Source organism: Trachinotus anak, unplaced genomic scaffold (assembly GCF_046630095.1).
Source record: "Trachinotus anak isolate AG129_WGS33_773 ecotype Australia unplaced genomic scaffold, CSIRO_AGI_Tana_v1 ptg000002l, whole genome shotgun sequence".
In the NCBI taxonomy this organism is placed as follows: Eukaryota; Metazoa; Chordata; class Actinopteri; order Carangiformes; family Carangidae; genus Trachinotus; species Trachinotus anak.
In genome coordinates this window covers 12,345,270-12,364,077 of record NW_027273853.1, presented here as the reverse complement: position 1 = coordinate 12,364,077, position 18,808 = coordinate 12,345,270, and the positions used below count along the sequence as shown (strand labels likewise).

The following is an 18,808-nucleotide window of genomic DNA, read 5'->3' as shown; positions in this document are numbered from 1 at the left end:
TCACATGCCGTGCTAGTGTACAAATTAGAAGTTTTAAGTTTGATATACTTTAGTTTTTCCATTTTATGCAACTTTATACTTGTACGTACATTTCACAGGGAAATAGTGTAACTTTTACTCATGACATTTGACTACATGACATTCATCCGACAGTTCCTACTAGCATTTCAGATTAAAATTTCACATAAAAATTATTTTATAAAATAAACACATTGTTAAAGATAAAACCAGTTGTTCCCAGGTGTGTGTGTCTATGAATCAGAAACAGTTACACTAAAGATTAGAGAAAGGTCTCAAAAATTAATCCAAATGAATGTATCAGAATTTTCCTCCTTAGATTTATCTTGTGACCCTTTGGGCAGGCCTGACTCATAGGTCAGCAACAAGTGAACAAAACTAGCTAATTGTATACAAAGTAGATAAACAAGCTTCACCTCAAGCAGCTAAGAGTTACTTACATATTAATGCAACAGTATTAACAATATATTATTTACAGGAGCTGATTTTCTGCAATACAAGTACTTTACTTTTGATACTTAATCTGATAAAAGGTCTGTAATTTTTCTGAGGTAGCATTTAAAATGCAGGACTTTTACTTCTAATGGAGTATTTTTACAGTGAGGTACTGGTACTTATACTTAAAGGATCTGAGTACTTCTTACACCATGGACTTCTTGACCAAATATTTTAAGTCAATGTATAAAGAGAGTAACTATCACCAGTTTCTGTCATGAAAATTATTTGTATTGTAGCTGTAGTTTCACCACACCATTGTGGTTACTGAGCACTGAGTGTGTTTGGATGCACTCATCGGCCACTCTATTCATTATGCTCAGGTCTGACCCTGCTTTTACATGTGTGCCCTGTATATTTATGGAGCACTGTGGTTTCACGGCAGCATAACCGTAATTGACAGACGTTGATTTACTGATAATCCTTGGCTTTGCTCTCACTGTGGACCTCATAGGGAGTGGTATTGGCTCTCAGCCTCACACGTCCTTGAGTCAAAGCTGCATGTTGCCCTTGACACACACCTCTCTCTATCTCTCTCTCTCTCACTCACTCACTCCTTCCCTGCCCTCTCTACTGCCATATTTTAAAAACCTTTATAGCCACCGTCCAGGAACGGTTTACTGCAGATGTGATTTTATTTTGCTGACGGGGCACAGATGTGATTACACACAGAGCAAAATGTCATTTTCTCAGGGGAGCCCTGTAATTAAATATTGTGGTGCCACAAGACACATTTGAGTCGCAGCTTGCTGAAACAACAATTAGCTGAAATTCGATTGTACATATCTGAATGTAATTGCATGTAGAGCCCACATGCAGATCAATTATTACCAATTTGGCTAAATTAGAATTTGAATGGGAATTTTCCCAGATATAATTCAGAGGTATAATTAATGAAGGCTTTTATTGTTGGCAGATTAGGTTAGTATGAAAAAAGTGTAGCTGTCACTCTCATGTAAAGGTTTATTCTCAGTTGAATTCCTTCTCTTTTAAAAAATACCTAAATAAGAAATGCTCTCTCTTTAAAGATAAGCAGGACTATGTAACTACTGCTTCTGCTGAAGCTATTATATCTTGATTAAGATCTCCACTGCAGCAGCACAGACATAAAACAGGAACCGAGCAGCCCACACTGCAGTGCTGAATTCCTGTGGTGACTGAGGCACCATCTATGTAAACCGCTACATCCTCTTTTCTTAGCGTTTTCCTCTTTCTGCTTCAATTGCCATCAGTTCGCCAACACCGCTTTTACCTCTGTGTCCATTAGCACACTACAAGTATTTCCGCTCGGCTTGTCATGCGTAGATGGCAGCATGGGAGGGTTAAGAAAGCAGGATGGACGGGGAGGATGCTGAGGTCAAATGTGGGAAAAGAGGAAAAAGAGTGAAGTCTGGGTCAGATGAAGGTTTGAAAAAAAAATGGTGGTGGACAGAAAAAGTGGAATATGTGGAGGGAGGGAGGTAGAGAAAGCTCCTGGGAGCCACCTTGCTCTGGCAGGCTAATTGAAGCCCTGTGTGGCAGCAGACTCAGAGCTGTCACTCCAATGAAGAGCCCATTTGCTGCATTTTGCAGGCTGTGTGCTGAATTCTGATTATGTTACTGAAAGCTCCAGCCACAGACCGAGACTGTCACTGAGACCCCCCCAACCCCACCTCTTGTATGGGGATACACAGCAATACATCTCATTTCCCTCCCCAGCTCTTCACAGATTATATGTAACAGGGTCCGAGACATTCTGAACACGAGCAGCGACCACAGAGCACAACATGTGAATATGAATGATTTTGTTCTGAGGATTCTGTAAATTAGTCAGGCAATTTCATACATGGTAATGTGATATTAGACTCTGCGGGAGGTGTTTTCAGTTGTACAGGTTTTCCCTTGTTGGATTACAAGAGATTATGTCTTCTAGCAGAGCACATAGCTGCAAGCGCCCAGTGAATTATTTATCACAAATTAAAGCAGTCAGTTATGAAAATATTTATCTAAAAACTCAACAGAGAAGGATTTTTTAAATGATAAGCTGCAGTAGAGATATCCATGCTTCATGCACATGTTTATGAGCAGAAAGTTTGTAATGCATGATTATAAAATTGTATTTAATTACCTGTTAATTTTGGATAAGGATCAATAGGCACTGTCCAATTTTAACACGCAACTGCACTGTTTTGCTAAGATAATCACAATCGCCTACTAAGAAAAGGAAAAGCCCAGAACATTTTGCTGCATTACTGTCACATGTAAGATGTTCACTGTTCACTACCGTTCAAAACTTATTCAACAGAACAACAGAACATGCATTTTACATTGTTTCCATAAAATGCAGATTTAGTAGAGATGGAAATTGGGAAGTGAGTATGTTTGGCAAAGCAATGTTTTACATAATTGATGACTTTTCCCCCTGCACCCCCCCTCCCCTCCCCCTTTTATCATTTAGTCTCAATCAGATCTTGTGCCATTAATGATTGTCTGTCCCAGCCTTCAGCACTAATGAGCAACCAAATCAGAAGAGTTATTGATCCACAGCTACTGAGGGTTTCTACATACATCTGCATATAAGTATGTGTCTACACACTTTAGGTAAATCGAACTTTGCACTATATATCTTTATACATTTCAAAAAGACACATACACAACTATCCAGTTATTTAAGCTCATGTGACATTCATAATGACTAAAATGTCAGCCCTTGACCTTCTGTCACAGTCCTGTAAAAATCTCATATCGCCAAAGCATCAGCTTTTTATGAGCTAATAAAAACGGACCTGTTTTCATCTATGTGACAGTGTATACTTCAGATAATCCAGTGGACTTTTAAATGGTTAAATTAATGTAGGAAGAAATAGGAACACCTGTTCCTTATTCCACTTGACAATGACAATTTATTTATTTTGTTTTGTTTTTCAAAATAAAAAAGTTTTCATTTAAAAGTGACATCAGATCCTTAATGAGTTGAGTGGAGTTGGGAATAAATGCTCAGCAGTGCCACAGGTGCTGCACAGCGCAGTCAGTCCCCATCAATCTGATTAATTCACCTGGGGGCTGGTATTTACAGAGCAGGAACCTCCCTTTGATTCCATTGATTGTTACATACTGTTTCCAGGCATAAAAATGAGGTTTGATTTTAGTGGTAATGCTAAAGAAAAAGTAATTCTTTAACTGAAGGTGCCACAGTGTAGTGATACAGATAAAAGTCTTACATTCAGAATTTTACTTTAGTAAAAGTATAGAGGTAATAACCATCAAAATACACCAACAAATGGTACATTTCAACATAATATTATAATTACTGGATAATAATAATAATAATAATACATTAAGCATTACTTTATTGTTGCAGCTGGTAAAGGTGGAATTTCATATACCACTTGGTAGCTTAATCTATGCTAATACATCATAGTTTATTTGTTGATTATATTTTGTATTAATAATCTGGATCTGTGTTAAGAAAAAAAAAGTTACATTAATACATTGTTTGTGGTAAAGTCCAAAGATCCAGTGATTGTGTAAGAAGAACTCACTCTTGTGAATGATTTAGAAATCATTGCTAGATATTGAGTAATATATACATATGATATTATAATATACATTACAATATATTACTTGTATATAGTCTGAATCTTTAAAATGTAACTTGTGACTAAACCTGTAAAACAAATGTAGAGGAGTAAAAAGTACAATATTTGGCTGCATAATGCAATGGAATACAGGTACAAGGTAGCAAAAAAAGTATTTACTAAAAAGTACAAGTACCTCAAAATTGTACTCAAGTACAAAACCTGAGTAGGCCTAAATGTCATTTGTTACTTTCTATCACTGCAAAAGAGGGATTCTGAAATGCCAGATGCAAATAGATGGTATAATAGAGTTTCTTTGAATTCTTTAATATGAATCATGAAACCAGTGTTTTGTTCATATCAGGAATCCTTCTCATTGGCCTGAAAGTGTTGCTAAGGCTTGTGTTGTGGTTACAGGCTGATTGTTCAGACTTTCCCATCCTCCATCAGTTATGTGTTCATTCTTCTGATGAGGACCTTGACATTTTCTGTTGGATGAAGGCCTCAAAAAAGACAAAGTCATTCAGCAGCCCTGCAGCTATAAAGGTAGGCACTGACAGTGTGGAGGTATTTGTGTTGGAGGGAGCGCCTGTAGGAAGATAATAGATAATGACTCTGTTTCATGTCATTTCTTTGCTACCTGGCAACCGCAGCCATTGACAGTGTACCGTGTATAAGCAAGGCTCATACTTGAAGGACTTTAGGGCCATTGACTAAGAGCTCTTTTGATATAAAGTGGGCACTGTATGCATAGTGATGTAACAGCCTTTATATTCAAGAGATGAAGAGGTAGAACAGGCCACATACAAGCACGGTGAGTAGTGAGAGGGCATAGCTGCAATGTTTTTTGAATAAAAGCTTTCATTTTCTGTAAAAACAGGTCTGGTAGATGTAATGTTACCACTGCATAGGTTATTTAGTCTTCCCACATCCTCCCCCTATTATTATGGGAGACTGTTTAACATTTTGCTTGTTCTGTCTGCACAACTAACAGCCGACAGCTAATGCCCCTTGCTTGCGGCTTCTGTTGTGTGTTAAACCCTTGTGTTTTGTTGAGATTGACTTTACTTCCTGCCGCATGTGTAATAATGGTAACAATGATTTTCCTTTAAATAGCTTCCTTTTCTTCTGAATCCCAATATGTAGGAAAGTACTGAAGTAATAATCGTTCCCTTTACCACAAATTGGCCGTGCAGATTTCATGTAGGTGATTACTTTTGTGGTCAATTATATCTTTGAACTCCAAAAATATAAACTATAGGACATTAATTTGGGATTTGGGAGGGATAGTGCTGCATAAAAACCACTATCAACACCAATCCCAGATATAGAGCCTAGAAAATACATTGTATTTACCCATGTTTTACTGCTGGGGTCTCTGAGACCCCAAACCGATGTAATGTATCTACTCTAAGCATCAACGTAATAAAACAAAGTAAAGTATGTGGTCTTTATGTGGTTTAAAAGCATTTCTAGGACCCTAAAGACAACATTAGGGTTAAAAGGGATGTTCATTATGGGATATTTCTGAGTGGAATAGCTCAGTGTGGAGATTAGTTTTTGTCACTGAAAACAATGTTTCCTGTTCCGCTTCAGGAGGACAGATTTCACCTCCCACCTCATGACGCTCTGGCACAGATCCTACCAGATTGCCAGTACCTCATCAATGGAGCAAAGACTGAGCTCCAAAATGCAACCCATCAGGAGCAGGAGAGACACACTCAGAGGGCAGAAGCTACACAGGCCAACAAACCCAACATAAACCACACATATCAAGTTTATCATCCACATAAACGGTAAGACAGACATGTGTGAGTCATGGATTTATTGTGACGATCACTGAATAAATAATATTTCAGTAAGACTGAAACAGAGATTTTATGGATGAATTTTTACTAATGAGTTATTTGTATTAAATGTGTCCATGCTTCAGACCCCCTCTGCATGACTTTAAGGATGATCCCAACATGGCAGAGATCACCAACCTCCAAACTAAGGTGATTGGACATAATCAATATGTTAACTCTATAATCAATCAGTGAGGCAATCCCCACTGTCATGTTTGGTTAGTGAACAGCAACAGTGGGGAAGGCCTGTGAAATGAAGCAGAAACTCACCGCTGGGCGACAAAATGGCAGCTAGTGGAATAGATTAACATTTCTCAGACTGATTGTGCTTAAGGAGGATCGAGCTGATGAAACTTGTGCTTGGGTCTGAGGGTGTAATGTATGCATATCTTGACATTTTCTCCTGTTGCTGTGAGCTTTTCATAATTTAATTTACCTATGTAAATTCGCCGTTTAGATCTGTGGATTGGCTGTTGTTTCATGTAGATTTTGACTAATTATGTGGTAAGAAGGCAGAGATCTGGGTATTAATTGGTTGATTTCACAGTGACACTGCATACATTAGTGTATAATACTACTGTTCACTCTTAATGGTAATGATAATGGATTGGAAAAACCAAATTAAGCAGCCCATCCTCATGCTTCAATCAGTCCAGCCGCCCTATTTCTTTGGTTTATTATTATCCCGGAGTGACAGCAGGTATGACAGCAAGAACATTTTAATGTCTTCAAATCACAGAAAGGGGAGGGAACCTCCAGTGTTCACCAACAGAAATAGAGGCTCCCCTTTTATTTTTGACACATGAAGGGACTTTCCAGACTCATCATGGGGAGCCGTCCTTCCCATCATGCCTGTGGGCCCCCCAACAGAGACACCGCCTCATCTACAGGCATGATTGTCACCTTTTCCCTGCCCTTTCAATTAGATGCTCAATTTCACCTTTGTGTCCCATGGGAGTCACAACCACACCATCCGAGATTGGAATCCTCTAATCGCTCCCCCCCTCCACACACACACACACACACACACATACATACACACACACACACATACATACACATGCAGCTGGACCCAGTTCTCAGTCCCCATTCATTTCCATCTATTCAACTTGATGGAGGAGCATGTGACAGAGCAGAGAACAATACTGATAGACAACCGGCACATGCCGTACATAGAAAAATCCCCTGATAACAGCTCTGCAACAATACGACTCCTGAAAAGCAACTCTGAATGCTTTACCGGAAGCTATAGTCAGTGAGGGTTTTTTTTAAATCTTTTCAAAGAAGGGCAGCAAGAATATGAAAAGACAGCATAAAAAAATCTAAGAAAAGTTTTAAAGATTTTTTTTAAATTCAATGTTCGTCTCAAGAATTTCACCTCTACAGTTCAGCAAATGGGCTTTCACAGTAGGATGCTCCATGAATGCACCACTACGATTTATCCAAAATCCTCAGTTAAAGCTCCTGTGACAAAAGACCTTCAAAGGATAGGGTGTTATTGTCCCTCTGGATCTGAGGACCTGGGATCTGAATACGTTCTAACCCAGCCTTAGACAATCGATTAACAGGAACATTTTGTGGCATAATTTTCTTTTTTTGGCTCAGCTGTGTCCCATTAGGCATTTCTCATGTTATGTGCTAATCTGAAACCTGGAGAAATCAATTATTTATTGAGAGACTGAGCCTCATGACAAATTGTACATGCAATGTGTATTTGTTGCTTGGATAATGTACAGAAATGTCCTGCTGACTCCATCCTGGAGGACTTCAATAAAAGATGGGGTTGAAGAGACACCTAGAGGTGGTGTTCATGTAAAACAACACAACATAAAAAAAAATCCCACCAGGCTACAGGGGATTTTGTTGACAGTTATGTGATATTGGCCCTATTTTGTTCTTGATATTTGTAGAAAAAAAAAAAAAAGATATGTGACTGACTCACAGACAGAAAACACCAGTCAATGTTTCTGGCTGTTTGATTACAAATGACCTTGATGTATTTCATTGGGGGAAATGGTTTTCAATCATTTTTTCACTTTACACCAACCTTGATTGTCGTCATGCAACTCAAACTTAAACACAGTTTTGCTGATGAGCACTGAATGGGGATGAATTTACTCTTGGTAACAAACTGTAACAGATATCCCCCTTTAGGCTCCTAGCAGAGACTGACAGGCAACACTTTCCCATCAGGAGGTGGAAAACTATCGTTCAGCCTTGAATAAGATGGCAGACGACATTATTGTGCTGAGGACACAGTTGGTGACAGTGGAGGCCGAAAACAGCCAGCTCCGCAGTGATCTGTCTCTGCACCAGCGCCTTGGTCGCAATCTGTTGGATGACACAGACATCGACGTCATGACCAAGGATGAAATTTCAGACCATATAGGTAAGCCACAGCAGAGCACTTGGTTAATTACTCAACGATTCATTCGTCAGCATCCTGTCTTAAAACTAGCCTGTATCAAAACCGTGCAAAAAACAGTGACTGACAGTGACTGACTCTCCTTTCATCTCTTTAAAAGTTCAAATGTAAATGTCAAATGTAGAAAAATATTCAAATTCATTAATATCAGAAAGTTTACTATCCGGTCAGCAGTTGTTGAACCTTCAGTCCGTGTTGCTATGGATTTAAGGGCATTTCATTGGCTGATGATGTAGTCATGTGGAAGGTTGTTCACTGTGTGTTTGCAAATCCTTGTGAGTGTCTCTTCCCAGGCAGACTGTGTCGTTTTGTGATAAGGCAGCTCATTTAGGCCACAGACCTCGATACGCTCTGTGGGTAGTACATCCCTTATCTTCTGAAGGACAGTTTGCGACCCTCAGTGAAAGGATGTTCATGAAGGTTTCTCTGCTGGCATCAGAGCAAAGGGGTTAGATTTAAGTCACATCCAAAAGAAAATCCATTAGATTTCAAAGGACTTATTGATGTGTGTTTTGATCATTATTGTTCAAATGTCCACGCCTCAGACTCAGACATGTTCATCATTCTAAATTTGAAATAGTTTCAGAGTTTTCATATCAAATGCTAACTCTCATCTTAGATAAGGTCAGCTATCAACTCACTTTTCCCAAATTAACATAGGAATCCAAAAACAGCACATTCATATGTCCTTAAACAGCTGCACAAATAACAGAAATGTAACTTTACCCTGATTTATGCTGCTGTGTACGATTTGTCCTGCTGTTGAAGCCTCTCTCAAGTTCAAGCTGGCCAGTGAGACCAGTAAGGCAGCCTCACAAAGGGACAGGATCCAACAGCTGCAAAATGAGCTGATCCAGGTTTGAAGATAAACCGAACACACGTTACACAAATGAAACTTCAAACGCATTTTGTGTATGTATTAGTAGTGTTTATGTAGTCTTCTTTTAATGTGTGTTGTGCAGAAGAATGACAGTGAGAAGGAGCTCCTTAAACTTCACAGAGTCAACCAGCAGCAGCAGGAGCATCTGCAACACCACCAGAGTCACTTGGCAAAGATGGCAACTCTGGAGGCCAGAGTCAAACAGCAGGAAAAGGTGAACAATGAGCAACACTGTCTGCTCTGCACTTATTGCTATACCAATTATATCCAGTTTATCAACAGGGAAAGATAATATCCTTTATACTTGTGCTATCAAACTGTAGGTCATTGAGAAGATGGAGAAAGCATTAGACAGCAAACTCAGAGAGAAGAATAGACAAAGTGGTGAAAAAAGTCTGGCATTGAAAAAGCCCAGAGGTGAGTGGACTAAGTGAGGTGAAAATATACTCTCACTGAGCACTTTATTAGGAAAACCATACTCATACTGGGTAGAGCCTCCCCTTGCCTCAGTTCTTCCTAGCATGGATTCCACAGGTTGTGGAAAGTGTAGGTGGTAACAATGAATGATGATTGAGTGGTATTAAGGGGCGCAAAGTGTGCCAGGAAAACATTACACATATTCCAAACATTACACCACTGCCAGCATTGTCTGCAAAGATTCATCCTGTTAAAGGCCAAGTTCTGACCCTACAATCTGCAAGCCTCTGCAGAAATCCAGATTCATCAAACCAGGCTACTTTTTCCAGTCTTGTCCAGTTGTTGAGTCTGTGTCCACTGCAGCCTCAGATTTCTGATCTTGGCTGACAGGAGTAGAACCAAATGTGATACTTTGCTGTTGCAGCCCATATGTCTCAAGGTTCAACGTTTTTTACATTCAGAGATGTTTTTCTGGTCACCAAAGTTGTAAAGAGTGGTTATCTGAACTACTGTGGCCTTTCTGTCAGCTCCAACCAAAACTCTCGAGACTGTTGTGACTGAAAAACTCAAACCCTAAGCAATTATTGGCTGATGGGATAATTGCATGAATAAGCAGGTGTACACATGTTCCTAATAAACTGCTTGGTGTGTGTATATTTATGAAAACATTTGTGGCCAGGACATGAGACCTCTCTCCGTGCTGTGTAGGTAAAACTGACCACAGTACTGAAGAGATGGAGTCAGCCCTGGCAGCAGAAAACGTTCGTCTCCGAGAAGAGCTGGACAGGATTCGCAGGCAGCCTGCCCCCGTCATTATACAGCAGTCAGCACAGGTACAAGCCAGAATCTAAACATGGTCATATGAAAGTGGTGTAACACTTTCATCAAATGAAAGGGAGAAACACTGACTACAGCCCAGCATCACGATTCCACACAGTATGTCCAGCAGACTATAGTACAATACCAAGACTTTGTCTTTAGTATTGAAATCTTAAAATGCCGTGTGTCGTGTCCCCCTCAGACAAAAGAGGTACTACCATCCAGAGAGAGACTGAGTTTACTGAATAAACTAGAGAAGGCTGAAGCAAGAGTCCAAACACTGGAGGCTCAGGTAAAAAATGACTCTTGTACTGAACATGTCTCATTCATGGTTCATGGTTGTTTGCATGTTTTGCCTTTGTTTGACTCTGTTACAGCTTGAGGAGAACTCTAAATTGTGGGGGAGGCAGAAACAGGAAATGCTGACAAAACTGAGTGAGCACAGGCACGGTTTTGTCCGAACATCCACCACAATCCGTCATAATGTTTCTTTGGTCAGTTCAGTACAGTTAGTATTTATTTTACATACTGTGCTGCATTTGATAAGGTGCTTAACATGGAATGATTTACTCCGCTGTTGTACTTCTTACAGAGGGCTGTATCAGTTTCCTTACATCAGCAGAGCAGACAGAGAGAGCAGAAACCTGAAAAATGACCTGCAAACGAACGACCAGACTAAATATGTTTAAGACATATTTTGTGTCATTTGCATTGCTTTATTCATTTGTTTAGTTATTTTTTATATTTTGACCATTTACACATGGAAAAAAGATACTGTACATTCCAGGTTTGTCAGTATATTGTACACACACAAAGACTACAGATTTCCATTAATATTCACCAAGTAATATACAATACACATAATTAATTTTTTCACCAGTTAGGAAATTACTGAGGTAACTTGTTCATGCACATTTTTAGCTTTTTCTTTCCTCTTTTTTCTTGCTTTCTGTCAGTGTACGGGTTGGAAGATTTTATTCAGTATTTATTCCGCGGTGCTTTGTGAAGCCCGTTACAATTATGTATGATAAAGGACTACAAAAATGGGCCTGATATGTCATGCACCAGCTTTTTCTCTCAGATATGGCGTTACCGACTACTTTGTAGGGGTTTCAAAGTCAAAATTATAGGCTTGTCTGGTAAGAGGATGAGCTCAAAGGTACTCTGCACTTCCACGTGGCGCTGTTTCTCCACTCTGAAGTTCTCAAGCATCTGCAAATGACAAACATATGCAAACAGTTGATATAATGTGTAAATGTGCAACAAAATATGGAGAAACTGCTCTTTATTCTTTGTATATCTCACATGGATGAGGAAGAGTTGCATCTCTGTCTCAGCTATTCTGCGTCCTAAACATTGACGTGGGCCAAAGCCGAAGCCCAGGCTTCGGAAGTAGTGCATCTCTGTCCTCAACCAGCGGGAAGGTTGATATTGCTCCGGGCGAAAAAACACCTTGGGGTCTCTTCCCATTGCATATAGTCCTAACTGAACCAAAGTCTAAACACAAACACAAAACACCTGAGCATTGCCTCTGAAACTGCACAGTTTCTTTAAAAAAGGAAATACAAAAATGATTAGATGATTTATAATTTTAACTGCCTCTTACCCCGGCTGGGATGTGGTAGTTTTGAATAATGATATCTTCTGCTATGTATCTTTGCAAGCTCACTGCAACCGGGTGTAACCTGTGGTATGAAAGTGAAAAGTCAATATCAAAGGAGACTCATTAACTCTGTGGCAGTAGATGGCAACAAAAGGTCATAATCAGAGCAATTAGTTGCTAGTGGATAATGTATTATACAGATCTAATCTACAGAAGGAGAAACTATGACTAATATATTTTAGTGTGTTTAGATTAGTTTTAACACAAGGTGCATTTTGTTCTGTAGAATGCATCAGAAGAAATTAAAGTCTTTTAATGCACGTATATTCTACTTCCTTTGTTGAAGAAAATCCCTCGAGTCCTTAGTTCATTGTATGTTGTAGTGGTGTGAGTTTATTAGTAGGCTATGCCAGAATACAGTGAGCCTACTGACACAGAACAGATCTGAGGCGAAAGGGGAGGGGGGCAAAGGGGTGAAACTGTTTCTTTCACCTCAGTGTTTCCTTCAGAGCTCCTTTAACCAAGGGAATCCGCTTCAGCATCTCCAGCATGTCTCCCCGGCTTTCAGCCCGAGCTGCAGCCACCTCTGCCCTCAGCTCCTCCTGGAGGTTGGGGTGTCTGGCTAGTTCATACAATGTCCACAGCAGCGTTATAGAAGTCTGAAATGCCCAAACAGAATAAACGGTCTTAAGAAGCTGAAAAGAAGCCACACTCTGAAAGAAATGATTTGTCTCTTACTGTATCTACTCCTCCAGCCATTAGCTCAGTGACGCTGGCCTTAATGTCTTCAATGGAGAGCTTGTCCAACATGAGCAGGCTGGCCAGGACTCCTGGGTATTTCTTTGCAGTGCCAGTCTCCTGACGCAACTGCCTGTAGATGTTCTGGATGCAGCGGTCCGCTGATGCAACAAAAGGATGAGACTAGAATAAGAAACTGTCCCATATAGAGTACAAAATGCAAAAATGGAAAATGTGGTTCCCAAATGACAGCACTAAAATCTCATCTTCATGCTCTGCTGATACATCTTGAAAACATCATGACATCAAAACTGTAATGTAAATATTCATCCTGGTTCTCTGACTCCTAACCTTGGTTGAAGATCCCATCCCAAGCCTCCACATGGTCCCGCCACACCTTTGCTCCAATCTGTCTCAACAGACCAGGAGGTATGTACAGCATGGGTGAGGTAGTCTTGAACATAAGGGTGATGCAATCAATGAAATGTTGAGCTTCAGGGTCAATGTAGTCCAGCATCAAACCCAGACGCTCACCATACAGCACTGAGCTGACCGCTGTGTAGAACAGAGTAAGCAATATGTGAGGGAAGAAAGGCCACTGGTCTATAAAGTGAGAGTAATAAATATCAAGAGAGATAAAAGTCAGTCTTACATTCTAGTGCATATTTAAAGAGTTCTTGTGAGAGGTCAGTAGTCCATTTGTTCTGGCCACTTCGCTCTATCTTTTTGTGAACCCTGGCCACAAAATCCTGGCCCACTTCATCCAGCAAAGGGACAAAGTTTTCCAACACCTTTGGGGAGATCACCTCCTTGTTGAGAATCACTCGGTTTGATCTCCAGTCTTCTCCATTCCTGTGAGAAGATCAGATGTCAACTTCAAACTAGCCAGGCAACTACCAGGCACTTTCGTGTAGCACTTAATAAAACCTGTGAAAATCAATGTCAAAATATTAGTAAAACTGAAATTATACAGGCAGAAGCGGATAATAATAGCACCCACTTTAGTAAAACTCCATATTTGCGATTCCTGTAGTCTCTGTATGCTGTCCACGCTTCAACTTTCAGCCTTTTAGGGTAATGGCCCTCTGCTTTGAACACGATGGCAGCATCCTCAGGATTGATGATATTTACACTTTCATAATAACCTATTTTTTCCCTGACATACACAAAGAGAAAATAAGGGGTGAAAATACCATAACAGCTGCTTGTTTTTAGAAAACATGACCTTGTTCATTGTAGGTCACAAATATTTTTCAAGAACAGAAAATGTTTATATTTGGACTAGAAAATATCTTCAGACTAGTGACACAATTCTAAGTCATTAATGTTTTGTCTTTGTACTTAAGATAGACAGTAGCATTATGCAGTTATTTTATCTTTCTTAAACATTTATGTAAACTGCTTTGACTTCCATACCTGTAGATGGGACCAAAAGTTTTGAAGTTCTGCAACATGATGTGATGAAGGTTTCTGAAGCCATCCAGTTTCCAGAAATTGTACAAGTTGGCCACCCCATTCTTCCACAGTCCAGGAATCTCCCTGAAAGGCCTGACAATACTGCTGCTTTCTGAGAACACCTGTTTGACCACTGGCATACTACTGCTGCAGCGCACACCTGATGTTGTCAGCTCTTCTATCCAGGATAGAGGCAGCATCACAGGGCTGCGCCACACACTCCACCTGGCCATCCCCGCAACTAAAAAGCTCACTCTGCTCTACTTTCAGTAGCTACTCTGGCTCTCCCAGGGACATGTGGTGCAAAAGAAAGAGGCTGGTCTAAATAGTCGGCCCCCCTTGCTGTGCTGATCAAGGTTCTCCAGTGGACATTTGCAGCTTAATAGAATACTCCAAAGCACAATATGTCTGCATATGCCATTTTTTAGCTGCATTACAAACTTAATTTTTTATTTTGTACCTTCAGTCATCTTTCAGTAAAAGTGTGTCCGAAACTATTTAGACTTAAAATTAGGCCCGAAGACCTTCAAAAACTTTGTTGTTTTTGTAAACAAGCTTTTATTTGTGAAGAAAGGCAAGGCCATCACAGAAATTCACTTTATAACAAATGCAATCAGTGCATGAAATATATCTTGCTTTACAGACAAAGTTAAGGATTTCATAAATACATGTACAATCATTCCTATGGGCACTATTTCTTTAGTAGCTTTATGAGTTCCTCCAGCTTCATGGCAGTCTTAATGTCTCCCTGGATTTTAAGTCTGCCACTGGTGTATGCAGCAAATGGTCGTAGCTTGCCTTGGAACATGGCCAGAAGGTCACTGTCACTCATACTCAATGTCACATCTGGTTCTCGGCACAAGGACCCTGCTCCAACTGCACCACTACCTGTAGAACACACACACACAGAATAATAGAGATATTTGATATTTATTATATTATATATATTATATATTTTTTACCACAAACATTTGAGCATTATTAGACAGATTTTGTTTACATTGTTCTCATTCAATTACAGGATTTATCTCAATGAAAATTCTCTTAAAGTTATTACATAATTACGACAATATTTGAACCATTACCTTGGCTTAAATCCACATAATAACTGTGATGTTGTCCATCTCCTGAGCTGATGTCAAACTGGAAACATGCCCCGACCTGGCAGACCAAATTTTCAGAGAGCAGGGGCTTTACCCTGCCAAGCAGCTCTTCAGCAGAACTTGGTGTAGCTGTGACAGCCTGAGGGATACTGCTGAGCTCATCTGCAAAAGTGATGCTGTCTTCTGAGGAGTAAAAGGCACAGGTTTATTATGCAACATCGTCATAATGGGTTCATGTAGTACAGAAGCAGTTATGAGTGTGGGGCCAAACCTTGTTGAGGCTGTGAGCTGCCACTGTGGCTCAGAAAGTGCATGGCCAAGTGCTGAATGGGCCCAGTGAGGCCTTCCAGTCCTGGGACAGAGGGAGGCATGATGAGGGGTCCGGAGGGGCCTTCTTCTGGGGCTTTCAAGACAGAGCCCAGGGTAAGCTCTACCCTGTCCACCTCCAACCCCCAGGGTTGAGTCATCTCATTAATGTCCATCTGTAAACAGCAAGAAAGGATGTAAGTTTGAGGTGAATCAGTAAAAAGCCAGCAGAGTAGCTCCAATGTAGTCTCACCTGAAGATATTCTCCCAGTTTAAGCCTCTCAGTTTGGACCTCGCGGACAGTCTTCTTGCCCAGGCTGTGGGTCAAAGCATTCTGTGCTGTCATCCTGGTTGAAGCGTTCAGGTCCTGGACTGATACCACTGACATGACGGGGTTCCAGATCCTGAACTGGATGTCTGCTCCCACTGACAACACACCGCCATCCCGAGTGGTCACCTGCAGTAGCAGAATAACTTTATATTTAACATGACTGCTGAATTTACATGGACGCGTTTGCCACAATTTAAAGAACATGGAAACATCTCTTCATTTTTACAGCAGGCATTGACTACACTATATTCACTGTGTAATACTGAACATACAGTTTCAGACAAATTCTCCCAGAAGTCTTGGTATCATCAAAAACCGACACGAGCTTGAGACCACAGCTCTGTTGAAATGCATTTTAGCATTATTATTATTTTATATAGGCTTCAAAAACTACATTGTCATCAGCCAAGCATTTGCATTTGATTATGAAGTTTATGGGGGATAAGACAGGAAGGTTAAGGCGATGTGAAAATGAGAGAGAAGACACAAGACTACAAGCAAAACATTCTGCATACAAAAAAAAAAGTTTGACCGAAAAAAGAAAGTGCTGACATTAAAGCATTTTCAAACAACTTGCTGGCAGCGTGAGGTTAAAACTTAAAGTATCACACTGTAATCAGCATTCTCCCAGCCTCCATTACACACGTCACCTTCTCACTGAACTACAGTGAACCAACACCGCCATCTGTAGGATAAAGTAAAACATAACACAACTAACGGAAGCGATTTAACTCCATATGGTTGATGAACAACTACAGCTCTTCAGCTCACCTGTGCCGTGCAAGAATGACATATTCACTATGTTACATGGTGTCACAAGACTCTGTGCTGGAATCTGGCTGCCTGTGATGAACATAAAAATATCTTGGAGGTAAAAACACCTGTTATTGTATGTTGTTTGCATGTTCTTAGGAATACTGTATGAATGAATCACATTGCCATTTTTCTGTGTGCGGTTTACCCAGTCCATGTGTCTGTAAACTGAAAGAACAACCTCTCGGCATCTTAATAAATATCTAGCTTTCATTTCACATGTTTGGTGAAATGAATGTAGCTTAATTTTTCCTGACCTATGCAACCTTAATGTTTCAGGGCTTAACAACTTCAACAAGATGTCCATCACAACAGCTGACTCATATACAGTGGTTTACCTGGCATGGAGGGATGTTGAAAGCGCGGGTGCGCAGATCTACTTTCTGCCACTGGTCAATGAGGGGCAGCACGAGGACAATACCAGGGCCCTTTGGAGGACAAACTCGCCCCAGACGAAACACGACTATCCTCTGGTAGTTAGGCACCGTCTGCAGACCAAAATCAGTCATAGTTGTTGTTGTAGTTATTGTTTTTATGCTCAGCCAGTGAGCGGACATGCTGTGGGATGAACCGATTAGAGATCATTTCAACATACTTTCAGTACAAACCATCCTGTTATAGGGAAGATTATAAAGGTGCAGATGTAGACAAGAAAGATGACAACCAGGTTGCAAATCCAGGACAGCCATCCTTGGGAGGTATCTGCAAGAAAAGAAACAAAAAATCAAACAAGAGTCACTGTTTTTTTAGGGTATTTTCAGTAAACCAGTGATGGGGAGGCTGTAAAAACGGTCGTATGTTGTTTGTGGCCTGATGTTTTGTCAAGCAGGAAGGATCTCATGACGCATCAAACAACTGAACTGCATTATGAGTAGTGTGAGACCCTGTGTTTTTGGAGCCTGACTCATCCTCGGGATTACATTTCAGGATATCTCATGAATACATTGTTTGGTAAAGCCTGTCTCCTGCAGATCCTCCATTTTTTTTTTAGGTGCATTTAGATGTGCTTATGTGGTGGTTGTGGCAAATGTACATATTTTTTAAATTATATGTTGAATGTAATTTATTATGATTTATGCTCAAAGTCTTAAAGGGGGACGTTTAAACAAAAATGATGGGCTGGGCAGTAGTAACACTTTAACAACATCTACTGTTTACTATGAATATTAAACACTCATATTTAAACTGTAAAGGGAAATATCCCTATTATTTTATTAGATTGTATTACGCAGGTTTGTCTAAAAACTCACCACGTCCAAAAAAAAAAACATACTATAGTCAATGTTGGTTAGTTACCTACCGGTGAAGTCGTTCTCAGAAACATTGGGGATGTAGTCAAACGAAAGTCCTTTGTGGTAGCGGGACTGTGAGAAGCTGTCAGTGCCCACAAACAGGCCGGGAGTCCTGGGAGCTGCGGAGTCCCTCTGAGGGAGCAGCTGATACGACTTGTTAAACATGGTTTCTTGTTTTCAGCAGCTTCATATTGTTTAAGAGGCTCAGCGGCAGCTGTCAGCCAAAGCCCGGTTGTTGACGTACTCACAGTCGTTATATGTTTAGCTCATTGTGCTAACTAGCTAGTGTAAAGTTGTTCCGTGTTTTGTTGCCACTCTTCTTCTCTTATTTAACGAGTCGTCAGTAAATGCGCTCAGTGCCGCCACCTCATGTTTCTGTTGCCCAACTGAAGTTTCCACTTCAGGACATAGTTTAAAGCCCAGAGCTGATTTTCCATGGTTTCCACCCATTGATATATCACATCCATGATCCCAACAAGTATAATCAGTTGCAATTTGTGGATTTAAATTAATGCTCTCCATCAGGTGATGCTCACTTCTGCTGTCAGTTTCAACCAGCGCTTCAAACACTTTAGATGCCACAGAAAAAAAAAAACCTCATGACTATAAATTGTGAACCGTTCTGATTTATCTCAGGGCTCAGTTACAAATGTGGTCACACTTGCCTTTGCCTTTTATTTCTAAAAATAAAAGTAAAAGTCCGTTATTG

General features: G+C 40.3%; 3 protein-coding genes across 5 annotated transcripts; 1 reads left to right on the top strand and 2 right to left on the bottom strand.

Moving 5' to 3' along the window:
• Window positions 1-4,375: 4,375 nt before the first annotated feature.
• On the top strand, window positions 4,376-11,182 carry ccdc33 (coiled-coil domain containing 33). 2 transcript variants are annotated; one of them, XM_071498331.1, is made up of 11 exons: window positions 4,379-4,616; window positions 5,667-5,866; window positions 6,004-6,067; window positions 8,111-8,306; window positions 9,111-9,199; window positions 9,305-9,436; window positions 9,546-9,639; window positions 10,348-10,472; window positions 10,661-10,750; window positions 10,836-10,952; window positions 11,051-11,182. In XM_071498331.1, the coding sequence occupies exons 1-11, from the start codon at window positions 4,401-4,403 to the stop codon at window positions 11,111-11,113; spliced, it is 1,386 nt and encodes a 461-aa protein (XP_071354432.1). In that variant the 5' UTR covers window positions 4,379-4,400; the 3' UTR covers window positions 11,114-11,182. The 2 variants fall into 2 exon arrangements, with proteins under 2 accessions (XP_071354423.1, XP_071354432.1); XM_071498322.1 differs by having other exon boundaries at window positions 4,376-4,616; window positions 10,836-11,168.
• Window positions 11,176-14,568, bottom strand: cyp11a1.2 (cytochrome P450 family 11 subfamily A member 1, tandem duplicate 2). Its single transcript, XM_071498310.1, has 9 exons — window positions 14,216-14,568; window positions 13,800-13,955; window positions 13,452-13,651; window positions 13,151-13,354; window positions 12,800-12,960; window positions 12,554-12,720; window positions 12,065-12,143; window positions 11,764-11,955; window positions 11,176-11,670 (listed from the first exon to the last, which is right to left on the bottom strand). Exons 1-9 carry the CDS (start codon window positions 14,485-14,487, stop codon window positions 11,548-11,550), a joined length of 1,554 nt encoding a protein of 517 aa, XP_071354411.1. The 5' UTR covers window positions 14,488-14,568; the 3' UTR covers window positions 11,176-11,547.
• A 220-nt stretch (window positions 14,569-14,788) lies between these two features.
• stoml1 (stomatin (EPB72)-like 1) lies at window positions 14,789-18,450 on the bottom strand. 2 transcript variants are annotated; one of them, XM_071498355.1, is made up of 7 exons: window positions 18,108-18,450; window positions 17,403-17,509; window positions 17,146-17,295; window positions 15,917-16,120; window positions 15,629-15,839; window positions 15,340-15,537; window positions 14,789-15,142 (listed from the first exon to the last, which is right to left on the bottom strand). In XM_071498355.1, exons 1-7 carry the CDS (start codon window positions 18,262-18,264, stop codon window positions 14,946-14,948), a joined length of 1,224 nt encoding a protein of 407 aa, XP_071354456.1. In that variant the 5' UTR covers window positions 18,265-18,450; the 3' UTR covers window positions 14,789-14,945. The 2 variants fall into 2 exon arrangements, with proteins under 2 accessions (XP_071354456.1, XP_071354446.1); XM_071498345.1 differs by having other exon boundaries at window positions 15,340-15,540; window positions 18,108-18,449.
• Window positions 18,451-18,808: the final 358 nt, after the last annotated feature.

Coding starts and splice junctions, on each gene's coding strand:
- ccdc33 (XM_071498322.1), top strand. CDS start 4,401: ATGAATCATGAAACCAGTGTTTTGTTCATATCAGGAATCCTTCTCATT. Junction 4,617..5,666: donor GCAGCCCTGCAGCTATAAAG/GTAGGCACTGAC, acceptor GTTCCGCTTCAG/GAGGACAGATTTCACCTCCC. Junction 9,200..9,304: donor TGCAAAATGAGCTGATCCAG/GTTTGAAGATAA, acceptor TGTGTTGTGCAG/AAGAATGACAGTGAGAAGGA.
- cyp11a1.2 (XM_071498310.1), bottom strand. CDS start 14,487: ATGGCCAGGTGGAGTGTGTGGCGCAGCCCTGTGATGCTGCCTCTATCC. Junction 12,144..12,553: donor GCTCTGAAGGAAACACTGAG/GTGAAAGAAACA, acceptor TTCATACCACAG/GTTACACCCGGTTGCAGTGA. Junction 11,671..11,763: donor TGCAACTCTTCCTCATCCAT/GTGAGATATACA, acceptor TGTCATTTGCAG/ATGCTTGAGAACTTCAGAGT.
- stoml1 (XM_071498345.1), bottom strand. CDS start 18,264: ATGTTTAACAAGTCGTATCAGCTGCTCCCTCAGAGGGACTCCGCAGCT. Junction 16,121..17,145: donor TCAACATCCCTCCATGCCAG/GTAAACCACTGT, acceptor CTGCTACTGCAG/GTGACCACTCGGGATGGCGG. Junction 15,840..15,916: donor AACTGGGAGAATATCTTCAG/GTGAGACTACAT, acceptor TGCTGTTTACAG/ATGGACATTAATGAGATGAC.